Here is a 15,798-nt window from a genome sequence, read left to right on the forward strand (position 1 = left end):
CCCCAGTAACACTAAACCATCTACCAAATTACAAAGAATCATGTTATATTATTGAGAAAGGCTTATGACACCATTAAGCAGAAGTCACAAACTAGGAGAAATGAGAAGAAACACTTTTGGGGTAGCCTAACTAAACAGGTGTGATAAGCCTACAGCACAAGCAGACTAATGAACATTTTAGGTGTTACAGAAATTTATTCAGAGTTTTGTAAGAGGTTAGCATGTCTCATTACCCTCTTTACCTTTCCTTTCAGGCATTTTCTTCAAAATTAAAAAAAAAAATTCAAAAGCAGCCAGCTGGTAGCATGCGTTGTCAGTAAGAAATGACGTAAGCCAGGCTAATTGATCACTTTTTAAAGATTAAGTGGCCCATTCTCTATAATAGGACATACAGAAAACAGCTTTACCAGCACTGAAGTAGTTTACTGAATTTTGACTGCCAACTGAAAATTTAAATCATGCTTATTTTTCATAAGATAATCCACTCACAATAGGCAATTTACTTGATATCATCCCATAAGAAAAGCCCTGATGCTCTTCTGAACCTTCTACTTGCTGTGTTGTCATGGTGCACCTGCTTCTTCGATAGATGACTGATAAGAAAGGGTTGTAGAAGGACCTGAAGACCAATTTGTCTTGTATGTCTCAAGCAGAAATAGACTCTCACGCCGTGTAATCACTGAATGAATTCTAATGGCTTATATATTTTACGTATAAGCTCAGTCTCTATAGGTCTCATTTTCTTACCTTAAAAGTAAGATAAACATACTTTCTTTTTAACCTAACTTTCAGGATTATTGTGATGATTAAATGGAAAATATAATTATTTTATCAAATTGAACATGATCTACAAATATATATTATAGATGACCTATTATGGGAACAATTCATATATATAACCACTTTTTTATAGGGTTTAGACTATCTCAGCTATGCTGCCACCACATATCCCTTTTTCTACTCTTAAGAACAGAGGATTGAGGGTCTCCCGGTGGTGTAAGGGGTTAAATCGCAACACTATGAAGCTATCCCCAGCCTCTACAGCACCAGCACCGCAAGAGTTCTCTCTCTGGCTGGCCCTAACCCACTTGGCATAGCAGGCTGACCGCTCCTGTCTCGCCCACTGCTCCCCTCAGCAGTATTTCAGTAAATCTGCCTGTTCTGCTCCCCACTCTGTCTCTGGTGAGTCTTTTCACCCCCACTCCCACACCTCTGGCCTACACCCCAGTTCTTCTATGCCATATATAAATTAAAAAAAAATCTTTAAAAAAAAGTGGGCTGGGACTTAGGTAGGACCAGATTCAAAAAAGTCATACTGATTTTAATATATATAATTTACAGGGCCTCCCCGGTGGTGCTGTGAAGTTGTCTGCAGCCTTTGCAGCGCGGGTTTGATTGCTGGCCAGCCAGGGAGAAACCCACATGGCGCGGCGGACTGTCTGCCTGTTCTGCTCCCCACTCTGTCTCTGGTGAATTCTCTCACCCTCCTGTGACTCTGACTGTACCCCAGTTTCTGTATAAATAAATAAATCTTTAAAATATATATATAATTTACAATAATTAAATTGGAAACTAATTTTTAAATGACTTTTTGAAGTCCATATTCTCATTGTACCAGTATTTTGCTTAGTCAGTAATTATAAAACAACCCCTAAAATTAAAGCTTATTGAAACTATAGGCAAAAACACACAGCAGTCACAGGGTTTGATAACAAGGCAGCATTCTGAAATTGGGGCTCTCCTGAAAAATCAACAAATGGTCACAACAGGTATAATGCCCCAGGGCAAGACTGTTTTTTGAGTCTTGACTGGCTAATGGTGCCAATGGAAATGCTGATTGGTTTTTATTTTTCAGAAATGACTGATGAACAGATTGCTCCTGATATATTTGCCTTCTTCAAATAGCAGGGTACATTTCCTGCCTAATGGTCCACTACCTTTACTTAAAATATGAGACAGACCTCAATCTTTGTACTCATCATTCTAAAAATTTCACTCAGGAATTCTCCAGTTCTTGGAGTGGTAGCAGGTAATGAAAAAGAGACTGTAATGACTGCCCAGGAAAACTGCAGTTGTCAGTTTTCCAAGACGCTAGGTTTGATTTGGAACAAAGCAAACAGACCTGTGGGTGCTAGAAGATGTGCTTCCTGTTACTCCTGTCAATGAACACCATGTCACCGAAAGGCTCATAGCACAAGCCCACAGCTGTCAACAGTTCAAGCTCAGGAACCAAGAAGAGGTCTGAATACTCCAATCCTAAATATCTCCACTAAAATCATCTCTCTCCTATTGTTTAGTGCTCCTAATTTGCTTCTAGACTGGAATTACTCCACAAGATTCTCCTCTGCTCTTTCAGAGTAGAGTAGGCAATCTCTGAAGTCCTCTTATTTTAACAGCATTTTTGATTATTCACTCTTTTTACATTTTCTTTAACATTTTTCTAATGGCATATTATGCCTCACCTCTCATCTAAAAGCAAAAGGGATTCATTCATTCATTCACTCACTAAAATTTAACTACCTTCTATGCAGCAGGTTCTAGTTCAGACACTAATATGTAGTAAATTAAGCAAAGTTTTAGCCTTTATGAATTTTCATTGTATCATGACAATTAAACCATAAATAAAGAAATAAATCAACTTATACAATTTCATCTAGTGACGAGTATGACGGTAATAAACACCTAAAATCTTGACAAAGGCTAAGAAAGTAACTTGGTAAAAATGTTGGGGGGAACTCGATTTTAAGTAAGAGGCTCGGAGACAATCTCTGAGAAACATTTCAACAATAACAACAGCAATAACAATAATAATGGTAATAATAAAGTGATGGAGTAAGAGATGCAAAAATCTGAAGGAAGAACTTCCCAAGAAAGAACAACCAGCAGGCTCAAAAGTAGGAAAAGCTTGGACACACATATTTGGGCAAATCTTTTCATTTTACTGCTGCTCTGTTTTTTTTTTTTGGGGGGGGGTTGGGGCATATTCCTATGTCAATTTTTAATTATATCTGCTACACTTCACAGAGTAACAAATCAGGGGCATGAGAAAATATCTATTAAATGTTTTAATGATGATGAAAGCTGTAGATGTCTCCTAAACCATGCAGTCCCTGGAGCACATTATCTGATAGTTAAAATGCTCTACTCTGACTAAATAAATACCTAGACCCACAACACAACTGGTTTTACACAAATTTGGGAGCAGGGATAAGGTCTGGAGTGCATAGTATATTTGAAGCATTTGAGAAAAGGACTTTCACAGTTCTGGAAAGAGCAGCAAAAACTAAACGGTAATAACTTCAAGATGACAGCTAACCAGAAGTGGTTACATAAGAAACATTCAAGGGAATTTTAATGTGCTGCAGCAAACAGGATTATAGGGCAATAAAATTTCAAGGTGCATTCTAGTTAAGTTCCAAAGATTTTTGCAGAGATTTTGAAAAGAGAATTGCAAGTGTCCAGAAGCTTGGGAAGAATTTTTGCTTTTCTCAGCAGAAACTGCAGAACATCTACCCTTATCCTTTGCTGAAAAACAAGCAAATAGCCAATGCTTATCTAAGAGGGGCTACCTATGGGGAGCTCTCTCTGAAAGCTCCCAAGAAGGCACATTTCAAGGGCTATTACCCTCATCTAAACTCTCCATTAGTCTACAGAACTCTATTGTGTCTCATGCAGAGCTAAACCTCACGAGTAATTAACCACTGGGTAGCTGAAAAATTAATTTTCAGCAAGTAAGTTCTACTTGTAAGTGGAACCTAACCTTCTAAAGGGCAATGGACCAGGACTTTCACTTCTTTTGGGTCTGTCTCAGTCTAGCACAAGGCTAAACACATAAAACACATTCAGCAAATATTTAATGAATGAGCCATATTTCAAAGGGTTTGCTGCTATGGGTACTCAATGTGAATAGAGTGTTTAATGGTACCTAAAGTTAGATATTAACAAGTTATAAAATCTTCTTGACTCAAAATACAGTAGGAAACATTTTTAGCCTTGTTTCTTGACACTACAAAAATTATAGAGTTGCCTGATAATATGGTCTTCCAGTTAAATTTAAATTTCAGATAAATGTAGCCTATATTTTAGTAAAAACATGTCCAAAATACAGCATTGACATACTTTAAAAAAAAAAAAGTACCACTTATCTGAAATCCTAATTTAAGTAGGCATCCCATACTTTTATTTACTAAATTTGGCAATTCTAATTCAGTCTTTAGGTCTTGAACTTGACTGAACTGAATTTACTTTTTTCCCTCTGATAACTGGGTTCTTAAATGTAGATTTATTAGCAGGTTTTAATTATTCCCCATTAAAGCGAAGATCCATGATCTTCTTGACCTTAAAGAGATGTAGAAGAAACTCCAGAGCATATGTAATCTGGGATTACTGCATAAAATGACATTATCCATAGTGTTAAGTGTTATTATGTTGAATTTTGCTAAAAGAAAAAAAAAAAAAAAGGGTTTCAGCCGTTTTCTAATGACATGGCCAGATGATGCCACAAAATCTTGGCATTACTGATAAGTACACACTGTGCTGGAAAATCAACAGTTTCTGAAGGGGATCCTGAAAGGAACTTTCCATTATTGAGGTTAGAAATAACTTAGCCCCATACTCATAAATTCCTGCAGTTCTGTGTCCCTAAGTAAGAAAGCACGGGCTTTGTCCTAATTTTATAACTTACTGAACTGGAACTAGTGCTTTTAAAAATTATGAAGGGTTATCTACTTTTTAAAGTTACATTTTTATTTATTTCAAATGCCAGTAATGTAGTTGAAAAAGTAAATATAAGAACAGGTGACCCTTCATTTTAAGAAAGCCTGATAAGCTGAAAGAGAGAGTTAGGTGAGCAGATAAATTATGGAACTCATTTCAATATGCCACTAAGTATTAGACACCTCTAGGATTAAAAAAAATCCTACATTTATTTTCTTACAAAAGATTTCTAAATAACTTTTCAAGGTTTTCTGTATATTTGAGTTGTAAAAAATTTAACTCTTGATCATTTTAGAACTTCATGTTCATAAATATCTACATAATAGCTTGCAATTACACTTAACATTCCCTTTCCTTAAAACTCTAAGGGAAAAAACACGTAAGGCAAAATTAATTCCTTCTACTGTTCTACAGGCAAACATTGCCTATAGAACCCAGTTCTCTCCAACCACCTTCCTTTTCCCTAAAACTTGCAGGTAAAGTTTCTCTAAAACTTTAGAATAAAACATTTTATTTTCATTCCTTTATATGTCAACCTTTTAAGTACAGAAGACATTAAAAAAATAAAGCTCACTATTATTCTTTTTTAATAAATTCTTTATTTGAGGATAATTTTAGATTCACAGAAAAATTTCAAGATAGTACAAAGAATTCCCATATATCCCATACCTACTTTCCCCATTAAAAATGTCTGTCTTAGTAAGGTACATATTTTACAACCAATGATCTGATGCTGAAAACTCATTATTTCAATAATACCTTATTTAGATTTCCTTAGATTTTACCTTTTACTTAATGTCCTTTTCTGTCCATCCAGGATACCACAATAATTTGTTGTCTTGTCTCTGTACGCTCCTCTTGGCTGTAGCAATTCTCAGGTTTTTCTTGTTTTGATGATTTCAGTATTAGTCTGACATTTTATATGCTCCTCCATATAGATTTATCTGATGCTTTCCTCATGATCACGCAGGCGTTACAGGTTTAGGGCAAGATCACAGATGTGAGGTGCCATTTTCATCACATCCTAACAAGATGCAGGCTATAACTATGATTTATCACTGTTGATGTTGATCATGTTCAACCGATTTACACGGTGTTTGTCAGGTTTCTCTTCTCCCCTCCCACCCCCCGCCCCGCACCGACCCCCTTTTTGCACACTTTGGAAGAAAATCACAACCCACACTTAAAAAGTGAACTAAATTCCACCTCCTTGAGGGGGCAGTATCTACACAGATTATTTAGAATTCTGCACAGGAAATTTGCCTTTGTCCCCATGTACTTATTCATCCAGTCAGAATCTCATTTGATTATAACTTTGGGTTATAATCCAGTACTACTTAGTTATTCAAATTGTTCTAGCTTTGACCATTGGAGCACTTTCAGTTGACTACTTGTCCTTTTGACAAACCTCCCCAATCCTTGAGGTTTTATTTATTTATTTATTTTTTTAACACATGCTTACTTTCTGGAACAAGAAGATGCTCCAGGCATTCCTCTGCAGCAGTTCTAGTTTTGTCCATTTGTCCAAGGAGACCTGGGTACATTTTTTGGAGGATGGCATTAGAAATCAAGATTTTAAAATAACTTTTCCTCCCCATCGCCCACATTTCTTAAATGTATTTTCTATCAGACCAAAGGACATTTATACATTCAGCCTTGTTTCTGAGAAGTAAATTATGGTTTAATTTTCTGAAATAGTTGATGATTTTAATAGTTTTTATTCTACTTTACATTTGATGACTGATTTTAATTTCCTTGTTTTATGGAGGTATTTGTTGTTTCTCTTCTTAAAGGAACTTTATCTTTAGGAAATGGGCTTCCTAAGAAAAGGAAAGATGGGTTACATCTCTTTAAACTTAAGTAGGTACAGACTGGTAATTCAACTAGAAATAGCAGGGTGTATCTAAGCCAAGAAAGAACTTAATATATACCGTCCTTAGTCAACCCTTGTTTAAAAAGGATTATATGACAAACATGTGAGGGACTAGATGTAGAAACATGAAGAGGTAGCAACAAAGAAAAAAGAGAATAAAACACAAATACCACTATCAAATCAAATCATCACTTCTTATTTTTACGATGTGTATGTGAGGGAATACCAGGAAGAACTCTTTCATAGATGCAGTGCCAAGCATGCATTCTACCTGTCAGGAATTTTAATGGTTTTAAAAACCATGAGTATGTACTATCATAGCCTAGGGTGACCAAATTTTGATGCTACTAGTATTGAGAAAGTTTCCAAATTATACAGAAAATATTAGTTAGTATACGCCACCTGAACAGGTGAGACTGTGTTCAAATCAAGTCAAAAGAGGCAATTACTCTGCACACAGCATATACACAAAGTACAACATATTAGATCCTATAACTGTTTTCCTTCTACTTCCCCTTGCAATTCCTGCTCCCCACTCCACCCCACCATGTAAACTTTGAGTAAAACAGAAGAGCCTTTAACAGACAGTATAGATGACCACTGATGAGTGAATGCAGCACTTGGGCTACTCATGAAAATCACGGCTCTCTCAGGGATACAGGAGACCCGTAGTTCAAAGTCATGCGTCTCTACTGATACATAGCTCTAATTTTTGGTCCATTTAACACTGCTAAGTTTATATCCAAATAAAAATGTTTGGGACTCATTAGCTACATTCTTTTGAAGCTAATTGAGCTAGTTAGAGATGGGCTGCCTGAGAGCTGGGTATTTTAATGTATTGTACTTCAACTGAGAAGTTGAGTTGCTTAAGTCTTCAAGTACTGCCTTGTCTTTTCTCATGGACACAGGCTGGGAATCAGAGCACATGGTCTTTCGCCAGCACAGACACCGAAGACAACAGACACAAATCAATAGAAAAAAATAACTTCTTTTTATTTACAAAAAAAAAAAATCCAAATATTGGATGCTGTAAACAAAATTCACAATCTGTTCCCTCTAGCACTGATGCAAACATGTCAGTTTTTAAGAGTACATTCTCCATCAACTCCTTTTCTGCCTGTGACACAGTCTGAAGTCAAAATATTCCGAAAGAGTGACCCAAAGTGCAGCTTGCTGCAATAGGACATCTCAGAGCAGGCAATGATTGTAGAGGGGTTGGAGAAAGAGACAGCCAGCGGGCGGAGCCTCCTCCATTCTGCAAGGCTTTGCAGCAAATCTCGTCAAGTTACCTTGACATCTTCCAACTCTGTACTTTTACCGTACACTTTAGCCATTATTACAACAAAGTTTTACATAGAGATTCTTTCTTAGCACTGAAAAGGCTATGCTATAAGAAATCTTAAAGATTATATTCAAATAGGTGCTATATATGAAATCATTTTTTTTTTTTTGCTTTTGGTTTCATCTAATACACTTCCTCTTCAAATAACAAAAAAAGCTTATTTTTGAATTGCTGACAGCTTTCAACATAATACATTTCATTTACAAAATAGTTCACAATATTTATTTGACAAGCACTGCATTGAAAACAACTTTATGCACAACAAAGCAACCAAGACGAGCAAACAGAAGGGGGTGACAGAAACAATATGTTCATTTTTCATTACCTCCTTGGCTTGGCTTACAAATATTCTTCCATCCTTGCATTTTTTTTTTGAGTCACATTTTAATAGTCCACCCAATACCAAAGTGAGCAGATATTTGATTCCATTTCTGGAAAGGAAAAGTCCATCTTGATGTAGGAATTCTTGAGGCAACTAAAAGTAAATGAAGTAAACTTTTTTAAAGGCATTGTCACAGGTTAAGTGTTCTCTGACATGCCTGACTACACAGTTGAGAAGAGTCTCCCTAAGAGAAAACTTCTTCCTGTTTTAAAGTAACAGCACACTAGGCCAGATAAACAAAAGAGCAAGCAAATCACAGGCACTAATCAGGAGTTGAGAGCTTTTCTTTTCTCTGACCTATACACACGGCTCTCTCTCACCAAACATTCAAATTTTAGGCCACACATCCACAAAGAAATACATATATTCCACTGTTTGTTCAACTACATATGCACAAGACTATAGTACATACAAAGGAGAAATAAATTATATAATCCTTAAAGTAAATGCTGAAAGTTGTCTCGAGTACATCCTGTTCTATCTGAATGCCAGGAGTTGGCTCTTCCAACTATATACTATTAACCCTTGAGTAAGTAAAAAAGAACATAAATATTTGAGGAAATAAGTAAAAAAGTGTATCTTCAAATAAGGCCCCACCAAACAAAAATCTGTGTCACAAATCAACAGCAGGTTGCTGCAGAGCCAGAGAGACATCCAGATACATTTTAAAATAGTGGACGACTCATACGTCAACAGTTAGGACGAGAAGGAAGAAAACAGACTACCAGTTGCTCCTTGGTCCCAAGAGTCCCCTTAGTTTCCTTTCAGAAAACTTTCAAACAGGTGAGCAGGTGGAGCTCTGGTTTTTGATAGTTAAGTATTAGGCCTAATCTGCAAATGGATTGATTTCCAAGGAATTCACAATGAATTTTCAAACCCAGGGCTTGAGTGAGGGAGACTAAGCCAACATGGGAGAAGGATGAGTTCCTTCCCTAGGAAACAGTGAGTGGCAGTGCAGTAACTGTTACAGCTCAGACAGAATTCACAGGGAAGCTGCTACAGCAAACTCATCAAGTTCCTGTTAAGACTTCAAAGACAGATGCACAAAAGGTAAATTCAGATGGATTAACCTAGCACTGAGCAAGCATCTGAGTGATGCCCAGATAAAAAACAAATTACACTGCCAATGGAATGATGCCAATTTATTCCCCAATCCCTCTTTAACTGATGACAAAAATCTGCTTGGTTCTTCAGAGGAATTATCACAGTAAGCAGTCATCCACTATGGTGGGCAGCGATTATGTGGCTGTTTCATAATACAAAGGGAAGGTTTTTATGTGTTGGTATTGTTTTTAACATGCATTTTCAGAGACCAGTGTCCAAAGAATGAAGGTGTCCGAGAGTGATGGTTTTAAGGTTGGCTGTCATTAGCTAAAACAGTAATGACAGCTCATTTCACAAGGTATAACTGGTCTCTGGAGAAAGAAAAAATAAAGTTGGATTTGAGTCAATGCAAAGTGATTGAATTTGAAGTACAGTACTAAATATTTAAATGCAGTGTGATAACCAGATCAAAGATGTTTCATATTGGCATGAATTTATAAAATTTTATATATAATATATATCTCATATATAAATTTTAAGCAACTGTGCAAATACTCTTTAAAAAGGGTCATTTCACATTTACTAAATTCTAGTGGTCCTGGAATGCAGAATGCATTCATTAAAAAATTCATTTAAATATTAACAAGTAGTGTTCAGATCACCAGAAACTTGTTTTAGCAGTTAGGGATTTAAACAGACTCTCACTGATCCAAGATCCACTGGATTATACACCATGGAGGCATGCAAGTATTACAAAAAATAAAAGGGTTCAAACTGCCAAAATGGCAGTTTAGTATAAAAAGAGGGCTCTGCCAAATATTCTCCTATCAGTGGAATTCTATGGCTCACAAAAAAAGGAGGAACACTCACTAAAAATGTATCATCTCTGGTCTTCCTATCAAATATATTACTTGTTTTCCTTTTTCATTTTTTAAATTTTTTTTAGATGTGGTTTTAATTCATCACTGCAATATGCCCATGCCTCATGTCATCTTTTTGAAAACATAAAAGTACACAGTATTTAAACATTTCTATTTGCTACATTATTCTAGACGATAGTCATTGTAATGTATGTATACATACATGTCGCAAATATGTATACATACACGCATATACACGTACCTATGATAACATCATACCAACAATGTTAACTTTATACAAGTGTTTGTTGAGAAAAAATAGGGCATTTCCTCCACCATTCACAAGCTTATGTGTTGTTGTATTTTCTTTTTGAATCCCTGATAAAATAAAATCACTAGATCCTAAAATTTTCCACTTCAAATTTTCAGAAGGCAACAGGCACTTCGATGTATATTGGTGTATAACAAATATAGTAACTCTTTATATATTCTACTCTATCTCTTCTACTTGGGTATTTTTATCTGTTAAATCTTTGGTCCTTGAGCATACTTTCTTTGCTACAGCTGTTTTTGTTTGCATTTTCACATTTTAAAAATGTGAGCTATGCACGCAGCTGGAAATAATGGACTGTGTCATCATAAGTTCTGCTGTTTGTTATGAGAACTGCACCAACTTACTACTGTTCTTTCAGAGCAAGACATTTCTGTTAACACAATAGGATAGTTTCACGGAAAGCACTTGCTACAAGTCTTAGATCCCAATGTTGGAGTTTCCCTTCTTCCAGTATTATTGTCACTATGCACTCCCAAATTAATTAAGTAGGGGTGAGATCTTTTTTTCCTTTGTATTTTCCCTTTTGTGAATTCCAGATTATAAGAAACTCTCAACTTTCTTTTTTCATATGGCAAAGCTATGGGAGCAGGTACTGCAAGCCCATATTGTCATCAAGCAATTTTTCCCTCCATATTTTAGGAGAACCTGCTTGCTTCTAATGACAGGTCTCTTTTATTTCAAGATAGAATCCAATCGGATAGGAGAATTATTGTAGATGGGAGGGCTGTTGGAGGGAGGGATCATTTTGAGATCATGCTCCCATACCTATGCAAAGATCCACAAGCTTTGCCAAGCTTAAAACCAGGAGCAGGTTACCATTGCATAAAACACATCCCTAATCAAGGCTGGATCACCTCAGCCATTTCTTCTTCTTTTTTAATTTACCTATCTTGTCTGAAATGGCTGCCCCACAGGACATTTAAGTGATTCTTAATTGCAGGGTAGCCAAGTAGAGTATGTCTGTTGCTGGCATGTGAATACTGGCTGGACCTGTGCAATGTAGTAATTGCTAAAGTTGGCATCTGCTACATAGGGTGCCGGCTGGTAATAACAAGTGACATTAGCCACATTAGGGATGACATTTTGGTCAGCGAGCACACGGATAGCCAGCATTGTGATAAGGTTTAAAGTCTGTCTTCTTTCATGTCCCATCAGGCACACTGTACTCTCATTCACCACTCCGTGAAGGGTCATGAGATAGTCATACTTGCGGTCTTCCAATCCCACGAAGTGGTTCTGCAAATAGGATTCCAGTTTTCTCTGCTGCTCTCCAATGTCTGAGAAGTCGATGAAAAATCTGGAACACATATACCTCTGAAGGGTCTTAATCTCATCAGAGGCAGGCCTAAAGCCCCTCACTAAAAGGTTGCAGTACTTAAGGAGGCCTCCCCCTCTGATTTCCTCTGGGTTCCGGGTGGCAATGATCTTGTTACAAAGGTGATCAAAGGCTTCATGGAAATCGCCATAGACGCTCTCACCAATTATCGTGGGGTGAAATGTCTCAGTCATTGGATTCTCTGAACATTCGTAAAAGAGGAGAAGAGAGTCTAATTTGATTTGAAAAGAATCTACACTAAATTCAAATTGCCTCCGGAGGGAATCCACAAATTTCAGTTCCACATTTTTCCCACTGTTGTTCGACAGAGATATTAGACTCCATCGGTCAGAGTCATTGCACACTTTAACCATTTTCTGCACATAAGCTTCCTATAATTTAAAAGATAAAACAAGAAGATGAGAAAACCTAGAAAAAATAATAAATAAATACATCCTCTTCACAGCTGAGAATTATTCTGCTCCTTCCCTTTTGTCAAGTTTCAGCAAACCACTATCTAGTCTTCTGAAAGCAAGCAAACAAAAAATACATTTAACGAGTGGTTTTACCGTCTGGGAAAGAGACTAGAAGCAATAGTTTGAGGCTTTTGGCCGACGTAGCAGAGTACTAAGAGGTTCTTTGCCATGTCTGATACTTACAATGATACTTTCTGAAAACGGTCTTATTTTTTGAAAATGTACAATATTCACACAATGTCCACACAAGACTCAAAAGACAGAAAGGCACACAGGGACAAGTTGCTCTGCCTCTCACCCTTGCCCCTAGTCACTCACTTCCTCCTCTCCCCCTCCCCCAGGCAACCTCTGTGACTGGAACCCAGAATGTCCCTTTAGGGATACTCCACAGTTTACAATCAAATCTGAACTAAACCGGGAAATTCTGGGAGACTGGCTCCGCAGACAATCTTAAGTAATTACATAAAACTGGCTTTGAACCAAGGGGGGGGGGAGTTTCTAATCCTTATCCTCAACACAGGAACCACCCCTGAAACCTCCGTATACACAAGGAATCAGCTGAACGCAGACAGAGCCGCTATTCACATTTTCCGATACAATAATAAACCCACCGACTCTGCTTGGGGCTGCTGTTCTCCCAAAGACTAGCCCGTGAAATGACTCAAAACACGTACTGACATCATTTTGTTCTCCCAAGGAGCAGCAACGACTGTGGACAACACTCAAGCAAGGAAAGCCAAGAGCTAAAGGCTAAGAAGGAAGAGAAGGGAGAGGCGGCCCAGGCAGCCGGCGAGAGTTGTGGCGCCGAAGCGCCCAGCAAACTGAAACGACACCAGCCGCGCACGTCAGTTCTCTCCGTGGCCAGCGAGCAAGAGAGCAGGCGCGCCCGCCGCAGTCCCCGCCGCAGAAGCGCGGCCTCCGACGCCAGCCCCGCGCCCCGGCCGCCGCCCCCGGCCCGTCTGCGGCGGCTTTACCTTGAGCGTGAGCGGCGTGATCTTCTCTTTGTTCACCCCTTCGGGCAAGAAGTCCAACAGGCAGTCGAGCACGACGTCCTTCACAGTCTGAAACTCCTCTTCCCCGCGCAGGTCGGCGCAGAAGATGAGGTCCAGGTCCTTGTAGCCCAGGCCGCTGTCCTGGTGCAGGACGTGGCTGGCGGCCGAGCCGTTGAGGCGCACGTCGCGGACGCCGATGCGCTTGTCGGCCAGGCGGCGCCGCACCACCTTCACGATCAGACTGGGCTGCAGCTCGAGCGTGGGGAAGTTCCCGCGCCCGTGGATCGGGATGGTCTCGCTCAAGATGCCGTCCAGCCGCTGCACTTGCTCCCAGTTCAGCACGTTGCAGTGCGCCGTGGGGCTGTCGCAATAGTCCAAGCAGGGCCCGCCGAAGTCGCCGCCGCTCAAGTCGCCGCCCAGGGGGATGTAGGCGCCGACGGCCAGCTCGTCCTCGGCCATAGCGAAGTACCCTTCGCCCTCCGCCATGAAGTGCCCGCCGAATGCCACTTGGCCCTGGTCAGTCCTGAAAGAAAAAGGGGGAAGGCGCGCGGTGAGGACGCGTGGCAGCCCGCAGTGCCCCTCTGAGGAAAGTGCGCGCCCGCTCCCCGCTCGCCGCCCGGCGCCTCAGGCTCGCCCTCCCCAGACCCTCCCGGCCCCAGCCGCGCGCGCCGCGTCCCGCAGAGCAGCCCCGCACCAAAAGTATCTCTGATGCATCTGGAAAGCGCAAGCGGGAGTCCCGTCTGTGTCACCTGGAGGCGGCCGCCCCTTCTAGGAGCGCAGCGAGCGAGGAACCGCGAGGCGGCAATACTTTGGGGAGCTGCGAGTGCGCTCCCGGCAACAGCCAGCGACTTACTCCTCTCCAGACCCGGCCGCCCGCGCAGGCCACTCCCGCCCCTCGGCCCCGCCCGCGCCGCGGCCCCTGCAGCTGCGGTGGTCCCGGAGGTGGCGGCTCCTACTGCCGCCGCCGCACACGCTCCGGTCTCTGGAGCTTTAGCAGTTGTGCGGGGAAAACGTCTTCAAGTACTTTTTTTATACCGGGCCTCTCCGCGCTTCCGGGGCCCGAGCGCCGCGCGCTCGCCACACCCTCTCATCTGCATAGGGCGCCGCCCCCGCCCGCGCCGGCGGCCGAGCGACCGAGCCCCGCGAGCTGGGTGTGCGGCGCGACGAGCGCTCCCCAGGGCGCGACACCAGAGGCGCGCGCGCGCGTGTGTGTGTGTTTGTGTGTGTGTGTGTGCGTGTTTTCAGACACCCGAACACACACGCGCTTGTATTTATGCCAGATATTTGATACAAGTGCGGCCCCCCGCCCACGCTCCGCTTTCTCAACAGGGACACAAAATGCCTCACGAGTCCTAAGCGGCCCTAAAAGCCGGGTCGCGACGACACTCGCGCAACTACAAAAACTTCCCAAACATCACATTCTCGCCCACTACAGCGAGTCGTGACCGCTTCCTGACGGGCTCCCGAGGCGCTTCACCTCCCTTCAGACCGCGCACTTCATGAAGAGCCCCGGCCCGGTGTGAACGGACGAGGCCGTTCGCTCACGCACATCAGTCTCCGCGCGCGAGAGGCAGGGCTCGCTGGGAATTGGGTTTCCGTTTCGAGACCTCAGGAAGCGCCGGGAGCTCGAGGCGAGCCCGAGGGAGCGCGGGGGCGGGGCCGGGGCGGGCGTTGGGCCCCGCGCGCGAGCGGCTTGGGACGGCGGGAGCGCGTCGACAGCCCGCGCGCGTCACCGAGGGGGCGCCGCGGCCGGCGGGTCCCGAGGCCCTGAGGCCCTGAGGGCGAGCGCCCTTTGGCCCGGGAATGCGCGGCCCGGAGCGGCGCGGGGAGCGCGTCGCCGCCGAGCGACTGCCAGAGCCGCTGCGCCGGCCGGGCCCTCTGGGGCGCGTTCTCTCAGGGAACTTCCAGGAGGCGAAGCGCATTCGCCCTCGCGCTAAGTAAGGTTTGCGTTGCTAAGTGAATACAAACGTCTGTGTGAATTTAGTTTCCCACGAAACGTACAAAGTACTAGTTTAAAGGGTGAAAGAGTTTCTTGCCCTCAGCCTCAGTCGCTTCGGCGGAGCGAAAGGAGGGTCAGCGTCACCACCACGCGCGCTCGCGCCACAGTTTTTGCTAGGAAGACCCCCCCCTCCCGGAACCCTCCCCCACACGTCCGCCTCCCTTTTCTGGCGTTCGATTCCTGCTACTCCCGGCGTCTTTCCCAACTAAAAGTAACTTTGCTTCGCTGCGGAGACGGCGGGAGGCTGAGACGGAAGCTAAGGGGAGAGCGCGCTGGGGAAGAAGCGAAATACTACCTCCCTTGGGCTTGCGCGCCCCGACCCCCCACCCTGGGAGAACAGGCGTACCCACTAAACTGGGGGTGCCCGGCACTAGGGCCTACTCACTAAAGCTGCGCACTTCGGCGTGAGGGTGGGAGCGGGAGGGCGGGGCGGGGCGGGGCGGGGTTCGGCCGTCACCCGCGGAG

General features: G+C 42.4%; 1 protein-coding gene across 2 annotated transcripts; it reads right to left on the reverse strand.

Moving 5' to 3' along the window:
- Positions 1-5,874: 5,874 nt before the first annotated feature.
- Positions 5,875-14,234, reverse strand: TENT5A (terminal nucleotidyltransferase 5A). 2 transcript variants are annotated; one of them, XM_037520003.2, is made up of 3 exons: positions 14,029-14,234; positions 13,317-13,857; positions 5,875-12,258 (listed from the first exon to the last, which is right to left on the reverse strand). In XM_037520003.2, exons 1-3 carry the CDS (start codon positions 14,046-14,048, stop codon positions 11,482-11,484), a joined length of 1,338 nt encoding a protein of 445 aa, XP_037375900.1. In that variant the 5' UTR covers positions 14,049-14,234; the 3' UTR covers positions 5,875-11,481. The 2 variants fall into 2 exon arrangements, with proteins under 2 accessions (XP_037375900.1, XP_037375901.1); XM_037520004.2 differs by having other exon boundaries at positions 6,179-12,258; positions 14,084-14,234.
- Positions 14,235-15,798: the final 1,564 nt, after the last annotated feature.

Source organism: Talpa occidentalis, unplaced genomic scaffold, assembly GCF_014898055.3.
Source record: "Talpa occidentalis isolate TD23 unplaced genomic scaffold, MPIMG_talOcc4v2.1 talOcc4.2, whole genome shotgun sequence".
Taxonomy (NCBI): domain Eukaryota; kingdom Metazoa; phylum Chordata; class Mammalia; order Eulipotyphla; family Talpidae; genus Talpa; species Talpa occidentalis.

Bases quoted from the DNA above. Each gene is read 5' to 3' on its own strand.
- TENT5A (XM_037520003.2), bottom strand. From the start codon at position 14,048: ATGCATCAGAGATACTTTTG. The intron at 13,858-14,028 runs GTGCGGGGCTGC...TTTTTCTTTCAG, and splicing joins ATGCATCAGAGATACTTTTG to GACTGACCAGGGCCAAGTGG. The intron at 12,259-13,316 runs GTAAAGCCGCCG...TTTAAATTATAG, and splicing joins TCACGCCGCTCACGCTCAAG to GAAGCTTATGTGCAGAAAAT.